The 22,152-nt window shown below is 36.4% G+C and overlaps 1 protein-coding gene across 1 annotated transcript in view; it reads left to right on the top strand.

Annotated features, from left to right (window-relative positions):
- The first annotated feature begins 857 nt into the window (after positions 1-857).
- LOC131434794 (E3 ubiquitin-protein ligase SH3RF1) overlaps positions 858-22,152 on the top strand; it is a 56,830-nt gene continuing 35,535 nt past the window's right edge. Inside the window, exon 1 of the mRNA XM_058601943.1 lies at positions 858-1,731. Within this exon, the coding sequence (XP_058457926.1) occupies positions 1,618-1,731 (114 nt within the window). The 5' untranslated portion in view covers positions 858-1,617. The remainder of the gene's footprint in view (positions 1,732-22,152) is intronic.

Genomic DNA, 22,152 nt, shown 5'->3' with positions numbered 1-22,152 from the left:
CAAAATGACGATGAATCACAAAAAATATGTTTGTAAATCATGCAAGCTCTTGCAAAAAGCGCATTTATTCTAAGGAAAATAGTTATAATTTTTTATACATATATTTACGATAAAAATGAAAGCGCATTCATCAGAGAAAGCCTTAAAGTCGTAAATAGATTCTACTATGGAATACTTCCGAATAAATTGAATGTGGATCGTGAAGCAGGTTTTAAAACTTTCTTGAATTTTGAATCATTTCGGAATAGATTTAACGCAGGTTCATGCATTATAAACGAAACGAAAAATTATTCACTGGCGGAGTTTGTAGTTTCAATACAAGATTGAAGATGTAACACTAAAGATTTCTACAAGTATTTATTAAAATTCAAAATGTTACCTGGAGTAACGTTACTGAAAAATAAAATAATACGTGGTCGTCTTCATGGTGCTTTTTAAAAAAATTGTGGGGCGAATACTTTGAGTTCGCCTCGGGCGTAAGAATCGCTCACTACGGCTCTGGGTAAGATACAGTTTTGCATATTCCATAATGAAAATGAACCAAACTCGCAAGAACCCTTGATTCTCCTAACGAAAGTCCCTCGTTTTATGGTTAGTGAATATCTTCTTCTCTGTACTACCCTGGCTTTGAGATTGAGCCTGGTTTGTCCAGTTCAAACATAAACGACTACAACTCGAGGGTTCAGTTGAATGAATCAGCTTCGAGTGCAGCGCTGTCATACAACACACACACACACACGAGCACATCAGCAATTACCAAGGGAGTGAATGTTTATATAGAGCCTGCTACCCATCGTGCATTTATCTTGAATCAGCTATCTTGACACGCACACCAGCCAACGCTTAACAGTTCTTCAGTGGGTTCAGTAGATAGTCAAGAATGCCTCCTCGACCAGGTCAGATCGAACCGTTTTACTGCTTTTTCTCGCACTTCGCTCGGAATCACTATGTATGCATATACATTCATAGATTTGTTTCTTCGGAAATTCCATTAATGAAAATCTGCCTGTAATTATATACAAAATTCTATCAATAATTATCCGTTGCTTTATTGGTTCGTCCAATTCGGGAGCGTTGATTGCGCTACGACTAGAATCACCTCTGCCATTGTGAGAACGGAGCCACTGGAACCAGTTCAACATCCGGGGGTCATTGGTGCACACAAGTTTTAAGATTGGAGGATTGTAAAGTGCAAAAAAAATCGAAAAATATGGTGGAGAAAGGAGTTTACTGCTGAGCGAAGGCATTGCAACCCAGCGAAGGGGTGACCGCAGCGCAGCGGTGACACAACTGTCCAAACCGATGCGAGCCCTCGAGGTTTAAGTAAATTAGTGCATATTTTTCGCGAGGGCAACGATGATGGTGGTGAAAAGGAAATAAAAGAAGCCAGAATCTGGTGCTACAGGTTTCGAAGGTGTATTATAGTAAGGTAGTGAGCAAGTGCTATTTGTGGGAATTTGATGAAAGGAAATCATTCAAAATGTGTTGAAAGTTTGGAATGTTGTGCAATATTTTTAAGAAAATAATCAGAAGTTGTGTAGCATAGAGTATTCTTCTGCCAAGCAGAAGCGTTCCGTATAGAAGCTGGGTATAACAAGTGCACGAGGATAGGAGAAAATGGATGAAAGATTACTGAACGATCTGCTGGAGTGCTCCGTGTGTTTGGAACGATTGGATACATCCTCCAAGGTGCTACCCTGTCAGCATACTTTCTGTCGGAAATGTCTGGAGGTAAGATGGGCCCGAGATGAGTACATCTCGACTGTTGATGAAACGGATGGAAGCGAAAACCAAATCCCGAAAGCATGAAAATATGGTTTATGGCGTTTGGCGAGGACGGAGGGGTGGTAAATTCCTATCTCTTTGTACCAAACTCGAACGCCTCGTTCTCCATACCTCGCCGTCCGTACGCGCATGTGTTTACTTACTGCCGTGGCTCATTTATGATGCTGGAATTTTGATGTATATAATATACGTTAACTTGGCTCGATGGGCATCTCAGTTCAGTTCAGTTCTTTCATCTCCGGCGATAATGTTGATACTTCATTATTTGTCTTCGCATTCACTTGTTTTTTTTTTGCTATAGGTATTTTGGTTTGCTTCTTCGCCAGGGGGGGCCTAAACTCTGAGAACAGCTCTTCGTTCCGGCTGTCGCATTCCCAACGTCATACTCGAAGGGATGTTCGACCTTTTCATGAGAATTTAATGACTCGTTTAACACGTTCGAGTTTGGTGAAGTACCTCACGTGTTAGTTCGTTATCGCTACTAAATGCAATATCATTCTACTGTTTTAGAAGCAGAGTTTTCCACTGTTATGGATCTAGCAATTCATCAAAATACAATGAAAATTTGTTTATTTACCATTAGTTTCGAGAATATATTTGTTAACCTAGAAGTTCAACAGTTTCATTTGAATCTCTGTTTATTTAAAAACTGGTTGTAATAATTCAAATATTTGTACTTTGGCTACTGACAGCGTAGAGGAGAGTTGTTAATTGATATATATATTTTAAACTAATTGGGGTTAAAATATGTTTCCCCTACGATTAATCAAAACAAACCTTGCGTTTCGATATTCGATGTAATCAATAAATGTAAATTCGCTTTTTGAAATAAATAGCAGCTTTTTACAATCTTATGTCAGATGGTTCAAGTATTCCCATGCATTGGGATACTTGAACCACCCCATGGGGATAATTGAACCACATTCAAGGAAAGAATAAAAATATATAGAACTATATGAAAAAAAAAAATATTATATTTTTTTTACATTTTTTGTCTCTTTTTCAAAAAAATTATAAATAAATTTCAAATTTATTCAGGATAATGTATGGAAGGATTTTGTCTACCTATGTTTGCGAAACTGTAGCGATAATACTTTTTCCTCAAGTTTTACACTTTCTTGGTCTAGCCTTTGGAAACCCTCACGGAACGACCGAAATTAGCTTCGCGCCTAATTCGTATTACTGTTTTTGAATTAGTTGATTTTAACAACAAAATTTCCAAAATAACTATGAAATTAGTTAAAATTGAGAATTGACTTTGCTGAAAAAAACTCTTATTTTTAGAGACTGTGTTTAGTTGGCGAATATCCTGGACACAAACCAGCAATATTTCAATCCAACGCGAAATTCTCATTGACAACTAATTTTGTTATTAAAATCAGAAAATTTGTTTTTTTTTTATTTAAAAGATATTTTATTCAGGTCTATTTGCGTACAAGCTTTACGTGGCCGATTTAGCTGAGTTTTTAAATAAAAGATTTTTTTGTATTGGATCTCGTTGTCACCCTTTTTCTAGGGGGAGAGGAGATTCCATTTTCCTCCTGCGAGGATAGAGGGGCTGTTCGTTCGTGGTTCGTCTCGTCATCCATTGCCGCATCGGTGGTATTGTTGTTGATTTCGTTGCTGGTTGCTGTAGATGCGCTTTGTTGTACATTGTTTGCAGTTGCTGGTTGGTTGGATGGTAAGCTGTTAACTGCAGCTGGTGTACTTTGTTCTATAGGGGATACGTTGGATGGTTTCGTTGAAGAGGATGCTTCACTGTTGTTGGTGACTGTCACAGGTGTACTGGGGTTGCTTGGGGTTGATGTGAAGGAAGCACCGTTGTCCTTTGGTATAGTTGTCTCCTTGTCCGGTTTATCACATGGCTTACCGTAGTGAACAGCTTTTTGGCAATATTGACATGTGGCCATCTGATTGTCATAGGTAACAAGTGATTTGCACGGTATTCTTGTATCCTGACCGAATGTCACATAAGAAGGTATAGGCCTCCTCAAGCGCATGCGTAACAAACGTACGCCATTTAGAATACCGGGGAAAAAATTCCTCCACTTTTCATCTTCGATAGAGAGAATCTCTCCGTATTGGGACATAGTTTTGCGAATATAAGAACCGTTGACGCTTGAGGGAAGATCATGCACACGCACTTCTATAGCACTATCTTCCATATATACTGGAATGTTGTACTTGATATTTTCAAGCTCCACATAGTGCACATTATTATTGTCTTTAGCGAATTGAATTGCATCCAACTCTCTATAGAACTAGATATAAACAACATTATTGGTCTTATTGCATTGGAGTAAATGCACACGTTTAATGTCAAGATTCATTTGCTCCTTAAGCAAACCTTCAAGTTCTCGTATCGAAGGTCGAATTTGCACTGTCTGAAGTCAACAATAATTGTATTCTTTCGTACCGACGGTAGCTTCTGTTCGTTTGGTTCACTCATTTTCGAGGTCTATTGTTCACTACACAATACTGTACTTGGTTTCTTCTGTCCCCAACGTAAGCGGTTTTGTTTGTCGACTGACTTGGATGAGATGTAAACCCGAACTGTAAATTTGTTTTTATTTATTATGCACCAGCATTACTGAAGGATAGCACAAAGAAATCAAAAATGGAATTGGTTTTATTAACAAGTTTATTAGCCAAAAACTCATGAGAAGTGTCAAAGCAAAACAATCCATTAAAAAGCTAAAAGGGACAGTCTTGTTGAAATTGCTTGCAAATTGTTTAGATGTTTTTCGCATGTGTATATAAATTTCGCATCCATTAATAAATTTCTAAACCGATATGTAAAAATGACGTAAACTCTTAGTGGAAAGTGGATTTATCCTAAGTTGTGCTCATTTGAAGCGATTGTGCGTAATAATGTTTTTACGTGGAACAGTGAAGTGAGATTCGAATGTTGCACTCTAATTGTATATTTAAAATGATGTTATTTGTATCTTTCAACCTTCCAGGCTACGCCGTCCGGTGTACTACTTGTATTCGGTTTTTGTTTTCCGAGTTTTAGTGAGAGAGTCGATTTCGCGAAATCGAATGAAGAAAACAGCGATTTAAAAAAAATCAAAGAGATGTTTATGCTTCGTTTATGTTTTTTTCTCCAATACAACATCGTATTTATACCTGCCAATATAGAAAAGACAACCGCGACTGATTTTTTTTCGGTGGCAGTGTGCCATCTAATGGCTAGTAGTCATTACGGTGTTAACGTTTTTTCGGTGACAGAGCGCCATATAGCTCCAAATTTCAGAAACCAATTCAACCATTTATGTTGGTTGAAAACAACGTTTTATTTCTCTAATTCAACTAAAAAATTAGTTGAATGGAAATGAAGTGTGCCTTAGCTAAGAAATGACAGCACATTTATTTGATGAATTCAACTAAAAAAATAGCCATTTCAACAAATATTTTATTATTATTAAGGGAATTAGAATTAAAAAATCTATATTAGCAAAAGTAAGATTTTTTTAGTTGTCTCAAAAAATAACTAACTAAAATCAGAAAATCAACTAATTTTTTCGCCACAATGCTGATTTCGGTCTTTCCGTGCTCGTATGTTTTCTGGTAGTTATCCTTATAGAAATTCACGCTTTTATTAGCATTCTATTGTTTTATTTTGCCATTATGGATGCTAACGGAATATTGTCAATGTCAGAGAACATGTCAGACTGAATTGAATCAATGGTAGCAACAATGTTAGAATTTTCAACGATGTTCTTGGTGCTCAAGCTTCTGTTGGTAAATTTACTTCCTAGAAAGTCTGACGCAGAAAATGTTTGTGGATTAAAAGTAAACATTCCTGTCTTGTGAATTCCAGATTTTATATTCGTTGGAGTAATTGCAGTGTCATGCACTGCATTCACGCATTCTGCAACCTCGTAAATTGTCAATGCACAGTGGTCCGAAACGGGAAATTAGCGTGAAAAAATATTTTCACTATTAAATATTAGTTTTTTGTAGTTGGTGTCTTCACAAAAGTTTTTTGTAGTCAAATGGCGCTCCTTTCGATAAAAAAAAGTTACTAGGGTGGTCCTTATTTAGATTGAAATCTGACATTTAACTTTCCTAATTGTACTCAAAAATGATTTTGTTGTACAATAAAGTTGTAGGAAATTTTATTGCGAGCAACTTTGCTGAAAAAAGCACATCTCTAGCTCTTCATTTGATCGAGTTACATCAATTTTCCCGAGTAAAAGTAGGGTGGCTCCTGAAAAATCATTTCTTTTGTTTCAACTTTTTGGTGAAATGTTCCACCGGTTTTTGAGTTTTTTAAGGTAATTTTAAAACTAATTTAAATAAGTTAAAAAAATAACACCCTTTCCATTTTCTCTTCAATTTTTACTTATATTATGACCTTTCAGGAACCGCATAGGATACATTTTCATCGAACTGGCATCTAACGACTATTGATATTTGAAACCTAAGGAATATTGATATTTGAAACTTTGATGAAAAAACAATCATAACTTTTCACTGGTAGCTCATATGAAAAAGGTTGGTTGAGCAAAATTGTGCGCAATGATTAGTTCAACAACTCTTCTAATGACAACTTTTCGGTGGAACGTTTCACAAAAAAGTTAGAACAAAAAAAGTGATATTTCAGGAGCCACCCTACTTTTACTCGGGAAAATTGATGTAACTTGATCAAATGAAGAGCTAGAGAGGTGCTTTTTAAGCAAAGTTGCTCGCAATAAAATTTCCTACAACTTTATTGTACAACAAAATCATTTTTGAGTACAATATGGAAAGTTAGATTTCAGATTTCGATCTAAATTTGGACCACCCTAGTAACTTTTTTCATCAAATGGAGCGCCATTTGATTACAAACAACTTTTGTGAAGACTCCAACTACAAAAAACTAATATTTAATAGTGAAAATATTTTTGTCACGCTAATTCCCCGTTTCGGACCATAGTGCAGTGATTGCATAAACTTTCTATATGAGAAAGGCAAAAACGATTATGTCGTAACAATATGTAAACTGTGAACTTATGTGCCATTTCTTCGTTTTTTCGAAATTCGTTCAAATACAAATGGTGTAGTTGCATTTAATTAAATAAATTTAAGGGGCAAATATTATGCACAAATTATCAAATTAATAAATAATTAACTCCTCCCCCCACCCCCCTTACGCACGGGCCTGACAGTGTCAGTCTCCCCGCTGTAAAGTATTTCTTTCCCGAAAAGACGAAAACTTGCAGTATTTAGAGAAAATGCATTTGGGAGTGCATTTTTTCCCGTTGTATATTTTTCATTTTTGTTCGAAACTTTTTAAGGGTTTTTAAAACAGATATTTTATGTATTTTTTAATGTATAAGGCGAGAATTTGTTACGAAAAATAGCTAGAATAACGAATATAGGTAGAATTACAGTCTTGCAAGAAATTTGCACACACACCAAATCATATTTACGAATGTCGGTAAAATTTTACTGCCTGGATTTGAACTCCTAAAATCCTCCCTGTTCACGCGCCTGCGTATAATTGATTATCTTTGACGGTAGCGTAAAGTATGTGATTATCATCCATTTTGATAGAGAGCTGAAATAAAAACTTTATGCAGCTTTACATCAGGACAAATTAAGCGTTTACGTAAAATTCTCTCCATATAAGATTAAATTTTATGTTTTTTTTTTTCACTTTTGATGTGGAACACATCTTTATTTTCTATACAGGGGTGCAAATCAGAAACTCAAGGAAAAATACACGTAGAAATGTGGTCAGGTTTTAAACACTTACAGTTCAACCAATTTTGCATCAATTATTAATATTATTTTACCATTTGATTGGAAACATTTCTAAGTTTCGATTTGAATGTATCAAGACACGTATTTTCCATTATGTATGATTGAATATTTGATTAATAGCTACCAGTGTCATACTTTGCCAGCTAAAAATCTAACGTTTCAGTCCTACACGTAGCATGCTAGAGGTAGGTTGTTGCTAGACAGCAAGACAAAAAGTGCCATAAAACGATTTGAAGCTTTAATTGGTTTGCTTTGATCTTGTGTCATGCGAGTTTGGATAAAATGCTTTGTTATGACATTTTGCAAGAATCTCAAGGTAGATTTGGAGTGCTTAAGATCAATTTCTAATTTAAATAAGATGAACTCGATTTATTATCGAAATAGCAGAATGGTGCTAATACAGGGTGATTTTTTAAGAGCTTGAGAACTTTTTTAAACAATAAAACGCATAAAATTTGCAAAATCTCATCGGTTCTTTATTTTAAACGTTAGATTGGTACATGACATTTACTTTTTGAAGATAATTTCATTTAAATGTTGACCGCGGCTGCGTCTTAGGTGGTCCATTCGGAAAGTCCAATTTTGGGCAACTTTTTCGAGCATTTCGGCCGGAATAGCCCGAATTTCTTCGGAAATGTTGTCTTCCAAAGCTGGAATAGTTACTGGCTTATTTCTGTAGACTTTAGACTTGACGTAGCCCCACAAAAAATAGTCTAAAGGCGTCAAATCGCATGATCTTGGTGGCCAACTTACCGGTCCATTTCTTGAGATGAATTGTTCTCCGAAGTTTTCCCTCAAAATGGCCATAGAATCGCGAGCTGTGTGGCATGTAGCGCCATCTTGTTGAAACCACATGTCAACCAAGTTCAGTTCTTCCATTTTTGGCAACAAAAAGTTTGTTAGCATCGAACGATAGCGATCGCCATTCACTGTAACGTTGCGTCCAACAGCATCTTTGAAAAAATACGGTCCAATGATTCCACCAGCGTACAAACCACACCAAACAGTGCATTTTTCGGGATGCATGGGCAGTTCTTGAACGGCTTCTGGTTGCTCTTCACTCCAAATGCGACAATTTTGCTTATTTACGTAGCCATTCAACCAGAAATGAGCCTCATCGCTGAACAAAATTTGTCGATAAAAAAGCGGATTTTCTGCCAACTTTTCTAGGGCCCATTCACTGATTTGCAAGCGTTGCTCGTTAGTAAGTCTATTCATGATGAAATGTCAGAGCATACTGAGCAAATAATAATGCATGAAAATCATAACCTCAAAAAATCTGAGCAAATACTAATGCATGAAAATCCTAACCTCAAAAAAATCACCTTTTAGTAGAGAACTGAACGCTATAAAAATAACTGCATGCATGCAAAACTTGAATACAAGCTTGGCGAAAAGAAGCTTAAACATCGAAATCCGTTACCCTAGTATACACGTAGTTATAATTGCATATATTTGGGCTACTAATGTAATATCGGTAATTTCGTCGGATACAAGACAAACACAAATCAAGGCAAACAGAGTCCGGGTTCGCGTGTTCGATGTTGGTTCTTATAACACTGAGGTCTTCTGTTACGCGGGATATACGCACCGCGTAACTTCGGGAATCCGCATATAAAACAGTATAGCATCGGAAATCCTCGTAAAACAAACTTGTTCCACATCAATAGCTCGAACAACTACATGGGGTTGATCCTTGTAGTTTTTAAATCAATTTGACAGATTATTATTAATTGATTCACTGAAGTGGAGAATGTAATGACATTTTCATGTTAACAAATGATGTCTGTAAAACAAAAGAAGATGGATCGATTTTAGGGATCATCCAGCGAAAATTCTGTTTTACATTTAGAGATTAACCTTGTTTGTGCTAGGGCACATAACAAATATCATTATTTTTACGTTTCGTCTTAGGCTTATCAGTGCATAACAGTTTAACATAAACCACTAGGCAGAGGCTATTTGCAATACACTTATAATTAGCATCGAAGTACCAAGTCCTTCCTGACGTGCCGAACGAAATCAAGTTTCACCTAATACTGGCCGATTCAGATGGTCATTTGAGGATTAATCTTGTCTGTGCTAGGGCACTTAACCAAGCAAGTGGCACAACAGTTCAACATAAACTGTTATGCATTGACGAGTTTAAGACTGTTTTACAATTTACAGCCGTAAAAATAATTGCTGAACATCGAAAAAGATATTTGGTGTGTGGTAACATTTTCTTGTAGGTGTAACACATAGATCAACAAGTCCCGAGACTAACAATGGAAACAACATTTTTTTGCAAATTTTTTTTTATTCATCAACATAATCACCAGGGTGATACAATGGTTCCAACGTTTTTCAATTTTTCAATACGATGTTTATAAAAAAATTTATCTTTCGCTTCAAAATAAGCTTCATTTTCAGCGATGACCTCCTCATTTGAGCCAAATCTTTTTCCCTGGAGCATTTTTCTAAGATCAGCAAAGAGCCAGTTGTCACTGGGGGCTGAATCGGGCGAGTATGGTGGATGGGGAAGCAGATCAAAGCCCAATTGTTCCATCGAAAGCAATCGCGGCACCCACTTGGAAAAAACCTTTTTCATGCACAATTTTTCATGAAGGATAGTAAATACACTTCCATATGATATCTGTCATCTCAGCAATCTCACGGAGCTTCACTTTACGATCTTTCATTATAATTTTTGTCACTTCACTCACATTTTCCGGTGTAACGGCTTCCACAGGTCTACCCGAGCGTTCCGCGTCATTTGTGTCGGTACGATCACGTTTAAACTCGCCGAACCACCGACAAATCGTTGCTTTTGATGGACAAGAGTCCGGATAACATTTTTCAATCCATTGTTTCGCTTGCACGGTGTTTTTACCCATTAAAAAAACAATGTTTTATCAAAACACGAAACTCGGTTTTTTCCATTTTTTAAACAAACTACAAAACGACTTTACTCCAACCTCGATAGCTCAGCTGTTTCTGGTCGGATCGGCTTAAAATTTGGACCCGTTTCAAGCAAAGGTTAGTACTCTAGAAAGACGTGGTTACTAGTTTACTACGAGCGCCATTACTGCTTTAGTCTCGGGACTTATTGATCCATGTGTTATTTTACCTCTTCTTTCTCTAAAAATTCCACGAGTTGATAGTTTAGACCCTCTTCCCCTGCAAATTTTCATATTAATTAAAGGCTATGGCTATATCGGCCCTCGGTTCCAAAAATACCAGAAATGGTGGTCAAAAACTTGAAAAAAACATGGCACTCAATTCGATACCTCAGGTATATCCGGATCCAATATATTTCACATGATACAGCTGAGTATATGTGGAACACGAATAACATGCTGCCTAAATAATCGAAACAAAAATTAACATTAATTGTTACAATAGTTATACCATATATATATTAATCAAACAAAAATGGCTTCAAACTCCCAGCATGCGTTTGGCGACTGCGATTTCATTTCTCGTGCTTCAAACTGAGATTATCTGATCAACCTTAGTTGTAGAAAATCTAAATACAATAACAATCATCTAAAGGGCCGCATTTCTTAACAACGTGAAGTCACAGGAAACTAATCAATAACTATGGATTTGCACTAGTTACAGGCCATCGCCAAGCCGTCATAGATTAACCGTTTGCTGCAGGCTGCTGTTGGGAGGCCATGGGTTGAGATACTTTTCCGATGGGTCTCTGCTATGCACATACCTTAACCTCAATCTGGACCCCTTCGTCTATGGCTAATGTGTCAGTATGGAAAACGGGAGTCCCATGCCTAACAACAATAAGAAAAAATTCGCAAAATGCAATGCAAATATTTTCGCGATGTGCTGTGCACGAGTTTTGCCTCCCCATTTGCCGAGTGTTCCATCGCACTCCGCATTGGAACAGAGACAACCATTAAGACCCGGTTTTCGAAGGAATGGGACCTACTGCTGAGCGGAGAGAGTGTTGGACTTAGCTGAAAGGGTACCGTAAACCGGTACGTCTGGTGGATGCGATGCATGAGCTACTACTAAGCATACACTTCGAGCAGGCTGTAGTTTTTTTTTTCTGGTGAAGGTCTCCCAAAGTGTTCTGCTGAGACACCGAGAAAATGTTGACATAATGTGTGAATCAAATAAACAGGTCATATTCATGGAATGCAAGTGATTATCATGTGTGTGATAAACTATGCTATGTTAATATGAAGTTTCAGATTCACATAAAAAACAAGAAGGTTAGATTCGCTGATTTTGAAGACAAATTAAACAGATATTAAAGGTTAAATCTATCGCATCGAGAATGTACTCCATATGTGATATTTCCTAAATATTGAGCTATGAACAGTAAAATCGTTCTATCGCGTGAATTGTTCTCGGTGTGTTTGGAGGACTGCAATTTACGGTTGATTTGTCCGGAGGCGGGATAAACCATAAACCATGCAGGCATTTTCAATTCCGGTGCAAATCTGTGCAGCACATGGTCGATACTAAATATACACCAAGCGAACAAGGCACCGATTTAATGAAGCATAACGTATAGATATCGATGCGATGCTAGTAAGGCTTCATATCGATAAAGGCGGTAGGTTTGCAGAGCAAATTAAAAAATTGTTGCAATTTTACGATATTTATTTTATAGGCCAAGTTAAAATAGAAGATCAGGAATTTTAATTCAAATTTTTCTGATTGATACTCTTGGAATATCTGGATTTGAACAGATTTGTGATCTAACTCAAAACTATACACAATAACGTAATTTTCATAAAACGAATAAAGATAACAGTTCTGAAGAGCCATGGAAAGGAACAATAATTGAACTATTGCCATTTTATAAAAACCTGTCATAATACACCTAGTGGTGTAGTGATGCCTTTCTCATAGATAATACTGTAATATTCTATTCTAAATGTTCCTTTTCGATTTTTGAAAGAAACCAAGGGATTGTTTGTGCATTTACTAGTATAACATACAGAATGAAACAGTGCTTTGCTCGCGTAGGTCATCCTTAAGACAACGAAGTGGGTTCACTATTATATGTACTTCCAGCACCGGAACCCGAGAACTGATATAATCGAAGTCGGTTCGTACGGCCACCAACTAACATGACGTACAAACTCGAATAGTTTTTATTCAAATTTTAAAGATTTTATACAATCTTGCCAACAATTAAAATTTTTGTTGTATCTGAAAATATGCAATAATTTTTGGTAGGACCATAAGACCTTACATTTGATCCGAAGATTGGGAATAACGGTTTTGAGTCCAGTTTAGAATTTTTTGTGCGTTTTTTGTTTGCCGGGTTAAGAAACGGTGTACATTATTTAGCACACTTCACCCTATAACTCCGGAACCGGAAGTCGGATCCGGATGAAATTCAGGAATTCCGTATGAGACCATGAGATACACACATAGACATTGCTCAGCTCGATGAACTGAGTCGAATGGTACATGACACTTGGCTCTCCGGGCCAATTTTTACTGGTCGGGGTTTTCAAGTGATTGCATAACCATCTATATAAAAAAGACAGAAAGGGGATTCTCCACTTGCAATTGTTAGCACGTGAAGAACAAAATGCTTATATAAACATTATTTGATATTCTGTGATTTTATCTTGTCAATATGGAACAAAACTTAAACTTACCTCATAAAACGGCGGGTGGGTAATGTCAGAGACATTACCGGATCGTTTTTACCTTTTTTTATATATACATAAAATAGGTATAGAATTCGCTCAAACTTTAGAAAAATTTTCCGAGGCCCGGAGGGCCGAGTGTCATACACCAATCGATTCAGCTCAACGAACTGAGCAAATGTCCGTGTGTGTATGTGTGTGTTGTCAACTAAGAGGTCGAAATCTCAGAGATGGCTGGACCAATTTTGATCAAACTAGTCGCAAATGTAAGGTCTTCACGTCACCCTGAACGCTATTGAATGGTTTTGGGATCGGATGTTTACTTTTTGAGTTGTAAGAAGTTCATAGTTGTTACGGTCGCACGGATTTCGCGGTTTTCGCGGATTTCGCGATTTTCGCGGATTTGGCGCGGTTTCTACATAGATTTTGATGCGATGGCTCGGATTTCGCACGAATTTCAAGAAACATCATTTCACATTTGTGAATCGTTTGTTCGAGAAAAAAAAATCTTTGCAAATTGTGAGTTTTATGAAACCCCAAAAAATAAGGATGGGCGGACGTTTCATCAATTGGTCAAGCTGTGGTGGTACAAATTGCTATTTCAGCAGAGCTGTTACCAGGAGTTCAATAATGCAAATAACGTAATAAATGGAATGTTATTCTTCGATAATATGGTCACAAATTTCGTGTGTGATAGAAATCGCATTCTTAAAGCAGGCTTACGAAGCGAAGAAGGAGAAGAAATGAGAAGAAAAAGTTACAGCGTTCATCTAGTGCTGAATCCGACGGGATTCTATTCGTGGTGATAAGAAATTGTTCTAATAGTTTGTTAGTTCCAATATCTAACATTTTCGACTGGTCTTTGCGCTCTGAATTTTTTTTCCTGAAATATGGAAGAAATCCTATGTGAACAAGGGTATCCAACTACCGTGGAATTGTAGTGTGTGCGCTGTATTGAAGCTGTATGAAATTATCTGAGACTCAGCATGGGTTCATGGCAAAGCGTTCAACTTCCACAAAACTTAGTAACTTACACTTCCTTCATCATACGTTTTTTAGAAGCACGATTACAAGTAGATTCTATTTATACCGATTTCTCTGTTGTGTTCGAAAAAATCAAACATCACATAATGATCTCCAAGTTAAGTATACTGGGATTTAGCGGATCATTATTGAATTGGCTTCATTCATATCAACTGGTCATGAAACGATAGTGAAAATAGGAGATTGTACAACCTGACCATTAGCTGTTACCTCTAGAGTTACTCGAGGAAGTCACCTTGGACCGTTTATATTTTTATTGTATCTCAACGATCTAAATTATTTGATGAAGTGTATGAAACTATCGTTCGCTGATGACATTAAAATATTTCATATAATCAAATCTGCAGCTGACTCAGAGTTCCCACCAGAACAGTTAGATAATTTAACTAATTGATTTAACATCAAAAAATGGTTTTAAATGCCTCTTTCACTCACAAGAAGTCTGTATTCAAGTTCGACTATAATATTTCACAAACTGTTCTCGAACGTGCATCGTCTGTTAAGGACCTGAGTGTTCTTCTGGATTCCAAGTTAATTTTTAAGGAGCTCACAGAATTTACTATCTCCAAAGCCTCTAAGCTATTAGGATCTATTTTCCGCGTTACTAAAAAATTCTTTGATCTACATTGCTTGCAAGCTCTGTATTGCGCTTTAGTTCGTTCAACTCTTGAATATGCTGTTGTTATCTGGTCATCTTATTACCATTAAGCGATTCAACGCAAATTTGTCCGATACTTCAGCCGCGAATCGATTGCTCCGAGCTATTTAAATTGTTACAATGAGACATTCGACGTCGTAATCTTCGAGCCTATTTTTTTCTTCGGGTTCCCTATGTTCGAACTATTTATGAATATAACGAGTCCGTTGCTAGCATGTGCCGCATATTTAACAAATGTTTCAATTCTACTTTTATTTATCACATAATGCTATCAAGAAATCGTTCCTCATGACATTGTCTGATTACACTTAGTTACTATTAAAGCACTAGAGTTAAGGAAATGTATCATTTGGCTGATTGTAATCTCTTGATGTTAAAGATGAGGAGGTTTTATGCCTTGGAGAGCAAGTTTGACAGAAACTAACTGCCGTGGGCTTTTTCCTGCTCCAAATAAAAGATAAAGAGGAAAACAGGACAACAGGAGAAGGCGCTTTCTCAGAAAACAAAAGCTAATCAGAAGGCGATAAATAATTGATACTGAAATTAAAAAAAAGGTAATCAGACCATTACCTTAAACTTCTTCTTACCGAGAAAAGAATGCTTGCCGAGCAAGAATATGTTGAAGCAAAAAAATTGTCTTCACTGAAATCTGTTTAACTTCTTTCAAAATCACAAGTGTAAGCACTCCTTTTTTTTTTTTAATTTAACATTTTCCGTACATCAGAGAGTATAAAAATAACTAAGGACATCGAAAAAGATGGAGAGTAAACATGAAATCGATTTCATGGGGTTTCTCAAAGTGACGTATTGTATGCGGATTTCTTTATTGAGTTTATATGACAAACTTATGCAGATTTTCAAATGATATTTAAGAGGATTTTTTAAGTTTTGCTGAAAGTATAATCGCATAAAAATAGTGGTATAATGCTTCGCTCGAATTAGTTTTTAACTTTGCGCAAAATTATTTTTATTACAAAATTTTTCGTAACAACCCTGGAAGTTTTATGACAAAATTTTCAGTTTTGTGACAATATCTGTCACAATTCACTTTGAAAACAAAATATTATTTTAGACTTAGATTCCGCACGGTAATAGCCATCCAACAACAAGCCATGGATTGTCAAAATCCGTCAATTTTTAACGGAGATGATATTGATATTTTTGTGTAAGCGACTTTTCGCCTTATTCCAGTAGTAAGAGTTTTGAACACAATTTTCCATACAATTGCTTCTAAGTATCAAAAAGACTGTGTACAGCATACGTTTTCATGCAATTTTGCACCGGACCGATTTTAGCACGGTTCATTGTTGGCAACATAATTGTTCAAATATGACACATGTAAACCAGATGATGGCAGCATTTTTGAGTTGAAAGCAATTCCATAATTATATTGATTTAAACTACTTACAGCAATAAATGCTGGAAGAACATAACACCCATATACCATTCGAATCAGTTCGTCGAGATCAGCGAATGCGTGTGTGATAAATAATTTCACTCGATTTTCTCGGAGATGACCCCATCTTGTTCTACAAACTCAGATTTATATGAAAAGTCGTATGCTTCCCTCCTGAAGTACGTTTGTATCCGACTTCTGGTTTCGACACTAAAGGATGATATGTGAAACGAAATTAAATATTGTTACTCATTCTTCTCGTAGATTGCTAAACCGATCTATGATTCAAATGAAATCTAGGAACCATAAAAGATTCAAATGAAAGGTTTTAAGATCCTATAAAACATCTTGCGTTTAGTCATATCCGACTTTCGGTTCAGGAGATACCGGGTGATTAGTATAAAAATGTTTATTTCACATAAAGTAATCAGGTTTATCGGGTTTGCAGATTTGGATAGCCGATAACCAAATAAATTTATTTCAGTCTTAGCGGTATTCACTTTTCGATTCGGAAGGTACCCAAAAATTTAATTCGCACTACGATATCTGAAAGATCTACACTGAATTTCAGACATTTTTAAACAAAAGTATAAGGGAAAGTGTTCGGTTACCGCCACCCTTTCATTTTAAGCTCATAACTTCTGACTTAGTGCACATTATGCGGACATCTATACATCAATGGAAAACTAAAGTTCCTGGCTAACAACTGAATAAGAAACTAAGTTGATTTAATCGATTGAAAGAACTTTAATATCAATTTAATAAAGTGATAAATTTTGGCTATTTCAAATGAGTTGTTCGATTACAGGCACCCCAGGAAATTTCGATAAAAATGGAAAAATAGAAGTAAAGACTGCAGTTATTCAAGGAAGAAAACAGAATTTATTAATTTTGCAAGCGTTTTTGACAAAAGTCTTCATTGTCTGATGGTGACTTCGCCTTGGCTTTCTTGGTCGAATATGGATGGTGACGCCTCAGGTGTTAATTGGGCCGGCCTTCCACGTTTTTTCTTATGTCGTTTTCGTTTTTAAATTGCACTACACTGGTGTAGCGAAAGGTGCAATGAAACCGTTCGTTATTACCAATTGCACTACACCAGTGCTACACCTTTTCTGCACCGATACCACTGATCAAAAGTTTGGTGTAGCTCTGTGCAATGGAATCGTTTATTGTAGTCAATGGTTACTGTTTATGTTTTCGTCATTTTTGTTCGTTTTTTCATGCCTTAGTGTAGCACTGCACCGGTGTAGTGCAAATTAAAAACGAAACGCCATTAGCCGGAGCATCTGCTGTATGAGCAGCTAGATGTTTGTCTCGACAGCAGCCTGCATATCACTGACAATTTTTCACGATTTGTCAAAAAAATGGGGTGCCGGTAACCGAAATCGGTAGACATTTTGAAAATGACAAAAAATAATTTTTGGTTGCGAAAATTCAAAATTTCAAATTCGAAAAGCAAAGCAAAGTCTTGGCATTACATTTCTTTTGCAGAATTTGACCTTTCTGTTTGAACAGACTTCGCAGCCGATTCTTAGTGTACAGAATCATTGCATGGCTAGTGCTATGGATCCTACCGACACTAACAATCCTTCCAGGTCGGGGCTCGAACATACGACAACTGGCTTGTATGACCAGCGTCCTATGCATTGAACCGCCAACCCGAGACAAAAGTATACGGTATTAAATAACGAAATAGATCAAATTCACCTCATAAATATTCAATCCACTCACCTTTTTGATTGATGCTCTTCAATTCATGATACTATAAAAACAGTCAGAATAAACTATTGGTGTTGATTTTCACGCAATTAAAATTTATTTTGAACGCAGCAAAAAGTACAAGCGACTGTTTTCTTCGCAACTTGGCACAAAATTGTCATGACATTTGTCGTAATGACGCTATCTGCTTTCTGTCAAAAGTTACGGTGGCGTGCCGGCAACCGAACTCTGCCGGCAACCGAACACCTTCCCCTACTAAACTGCTACTCAGGTCAATTCGGTTACAAACAAAAATTTTCAGTCGGTGTTGAACAGTCGTTCGCACCGCACGCGTATAGCTCTTGGCTCGTGGAAATTTTTTCTGGCTAACTAGAGTTTCATTGATTCAAGGCTTCAGTCTTTTTCAAGGCTACCTGAATCACTAACAGTCTTTTTAAAGACTAACAATTAGTCAGCCTTTCTCAAGGCTATACAGAAAGTGATATTCTAATATAATCAGTCTTTTTCAAGACTAAGAAATTAATCAGCCTTTTTTAGGGCTAGCTTTTTTTTTTACCGATTTCTCTGTTGTGTTCGAAAAAATCAAACATCACATAATGATCTCCAAGTTAAGTATACTGGGATTTAGCGGATCATTATTGAATTGGCTTCATTCATATCAACTGGTCATGAAACGATAGTGAAAATAGGAGATTGTACAGCCTGACCATTAGCTGTTACCTCTAGAGTTACTCGAGGAAGTCACCTTGGACCGTTTATATTTTTATTGTATCTCAACGATCTAAATTATTTGATGAAGTGTATGAAACTATCGTTCGCTGATGACATTAAAATATTTCATATAATCAAATCTGCAGCTGACTCAGAGTTCCCACCAGAACAGTTAGATAATTTAACTAATTGATTTAACATCAGAAAATGGTTTTAAATGCCTCTTTCACTCACAAGAAGTCTGTATTCAAGTTCGACTATAATATTTTACAAACTGTTCTCGAACGTGCATCGTCTGTTAAGGACCTGAGTGTTCTTCTGGATTCCAAGTTAATTTTTAAGGAGCTCACAGAATTTACTATCTCCAAAGCCTCTAAGCTATTAGGATCTATTTTCCGCGTTACTAAAAAATTCTTTGATCTACATTGCTTGCAAGCTCTGTATTGCGCTTTAGTTCGTTCAACTCTTGAATATGCTGTTGTTATCTGGTCATCTTATTACCATTAAGCGATTCAACGCAAATTTGTCCGATACTTCAGCCGCGAATCGATTGCTCCGAGCTATTTAAATTGTTACAATGAGACATTCGACGTCGTAATCTTCGAGCCTATTTTTTTCTTCGGGTTCCCTATGTTCGAACTATTTATGAATATAACGAGTCCGTTGCTAGCATGTGCCGCATATTTAACAAATGTTTCAATTCTACTTTTATTTATCACATAATGCTATCAAGAAATCGTTCCTCATGACATTGTCTGATTACACTTAGTTACTATTAAAGCACTAGAGTTAAGGAAATGTATCATTTGGCTGATTGTAATCTCTTGATGTTAAAGATGAGGAGGTTTTATGCCTTGGAGAGCAAGTTTGACAGAAACTAACTGCCGTGGGCTTTTTCCTGCTCCAAATAAAAGATAAAGAGGAAAACAGGACAACAGGAGAAGGCGCTTTCTCAGAAAACAAAAGCTAATCAGAAGGCGATAAATAATTGATACTGAAATTAAAAAAAAGGTAATCAGACCATTACCTTAAACTTCTTCTTACCGAGAAAAGAATGCTTGCCGAGCAAGAATATGTTGAAGCAAAAAAATTGTCTTCACTGAAATCTGTTTAACTTCTTTCAAAATCACAAGTGTAAGCACTCCTTTTTTTTTTTTAATTTAACATTTTCCGTACATCAGAGAGTATAAAAATAACTAAGGACATCGAAAAAGATGGAGAGTAAACATGAAATCGATTTCATGGGGTTTCTCAAAGTGACGTATTGTATGCGGATTTCTTTATTGAGTTTATATGACAAACTTATGCAGATTTTCAAATGATATTTAAGAGGATTTTTTAAGTTTTGCTGAAAGTATAATCGCATAAAAATAGTGGTATAATGCTTCGCTCGAATTAGTTTTTAACTTTGCGCAAAATTATTTTTATTACAAAATTTTTCGTAACAACCCTGGAAGTTTTATGACAAAATTTTCAGTTTTGTGACAATATCTGTCACAATTCACTTTGAAAACAAAATATTATTTTAGACTTAGATTCCGCACGGTAATAGCCATCCAACAACAAGCCATGGATTGTCAAAATCCGTCAATTTTTAACGGAGATGATATTGATATTTTTGTGTAAGCGACTTTTCGCCTTATTCCAGTAGTAAGAGTTTTGAACACAATTTTCCATACAATTGCTTCTAAGTATCAAAAAGACTGTGTACAGCATACGTTTTCATGCAATTTTGCACCGGACCGATTTTAGCACGGTTCATTGTTGGCAACATAATTGTTCAAATATGACACATGTAAACCAGATGATGGCAGCATTTTTGAGTTGAAAGCAATTCCATAATTATATTGATTTAAACTACTTACAGCAATAAATGCTGGAAGAACATAACACCCATATACCATTCGAATCAGTTCGTCGAGATCAGCGAATGCGTGTGTGATAAATAATTTCACTCGATTTTCTCGGAGATGACCCCATCTTGTTCTACAAACTCAGATTTATATGAAAAGTCGTATGCTTCCCTCCTGAAGTACGTTTGTATCCGACTTCTGGTTTCGACACTAAAGGATGATATGTGAAACGAAATTAAATATTGTTACTCATTCTTCTCGTAGATTGCTAAACCGATCTATGATTCAAATGAAATCTAGGAACCATAAAAGATTCAAATGAAAGGTTTTAAGATCCTATAAAACATCTTGCGTTTAGTCATATCCGACTTTCGGTTCAGGAGATACCGGGTGATTAGTATAAAAATGTTTATTTCACATAAAGTAATCAGGTTTATCGGGTTTGCAGATTTGGATAGCCGATAACCAAATAAATTTATTTCAGTCTTAGCGGTATTCACTTTTCGATTCGGAAGGTACCCAAAAATTTAATTCGCACTACGATATCTGAAAGATCTACACTGAATTTCAGACATTTTTAAACAAAAGTATAAGGGAAAGTGTTCGGTTACCGCCACCCTTTCATTTTAAGCTCATAACTTCTGACTTAGTGCACATTATGCGGACATCTATACATCAATGGAAAACTAAAGTTCCTGGCTAACAACTGAATAAGAAACTAAGTTGATTTAATCGATTGAAAGAACTTTAATATCAATTTAATAAAGTGATAAATTTTGGCTATTTCAAATGAGTTGTTCGATTACAGGCACCCCAGGAAATTTCGATAAAAATGGAAAAATAGAAGTAAAGACTGCAGTTATTCAAGGAAGAAAACAGAATTTATTAATTTTGCAAGCGTTTTTGACAAAAGTCTTCATTGTCTGATGGTGACTTCGCCTTGGCTTTCTTGGTCGAATATGGATGGTGACGCCTCAGGTGTTAATTGGGCCGGCCTTCCACGTTTTTTCTTATGTCGTTTTCGTTTTTAAATTGCACTACACTGGTGTAGCGAAAGGTGCAATGAAACCGTTCGTTATTACCAATTGCACTACACCAGTGCTACACCTTTTCTGCACCGATACCACTGATCAAAAGTTTGGTGTAGCTCTGTGCAATGGAATCGTTTATTGTAGTCAATGGTTACTGTTTATGTTTTCGTCATTTTTGTTCGTTTTTTCATGCCTTAGTGTAGCACTGCACCGGTGTAGTGCAAATTAAAAACGAAACGCCATTAGCCGGAGCATCTGCTGTATGAGCAGCTAGATGTTTGTCTCGACAGCAGCCTGCATATCACTGACAATTTTTCACGATTTGTCAAAAAAATGGGGTGCCGGTAACCGAAATCGGTAGACATTTTGAAAATGACAAAAAATAATTTTTGGTTGCGAAAATTCAAAATTTCAAATTCGAAAAGCAAAGCAAAGTCTTGGCATTACATTTCTTTTGCAGAATTTGACCTTTCTGTTTGAACAGACTTCGCAGCCGATTCTTAGTGTACAGAATCATTGCATGGCTAGTGCTATGGATCCTACCGACACTAACAATCCTTCCAGGTCGGGGCTCGAACATACGACAACTGGC

The sequence above is a fragment of the Malaya genurostris genome, chromosome 3 (genome assembly GCF_030247185.1).
Source record: "Malaya genurostris strain Urasoe2022 chromosome 3, Malgen_1.1, whole genome shotgun sequence".
NCBI classification, from domain to species: Eukaryota; Metazoa; Arthropoda; class Insecta; order Diptera; family Culicidae; genus Malaya; species Malaya genurostris.
Note: the sequence above shows the minus strand (reverse complement) of the source record. Positions and strands in the feature narration are given on the sequence as shown.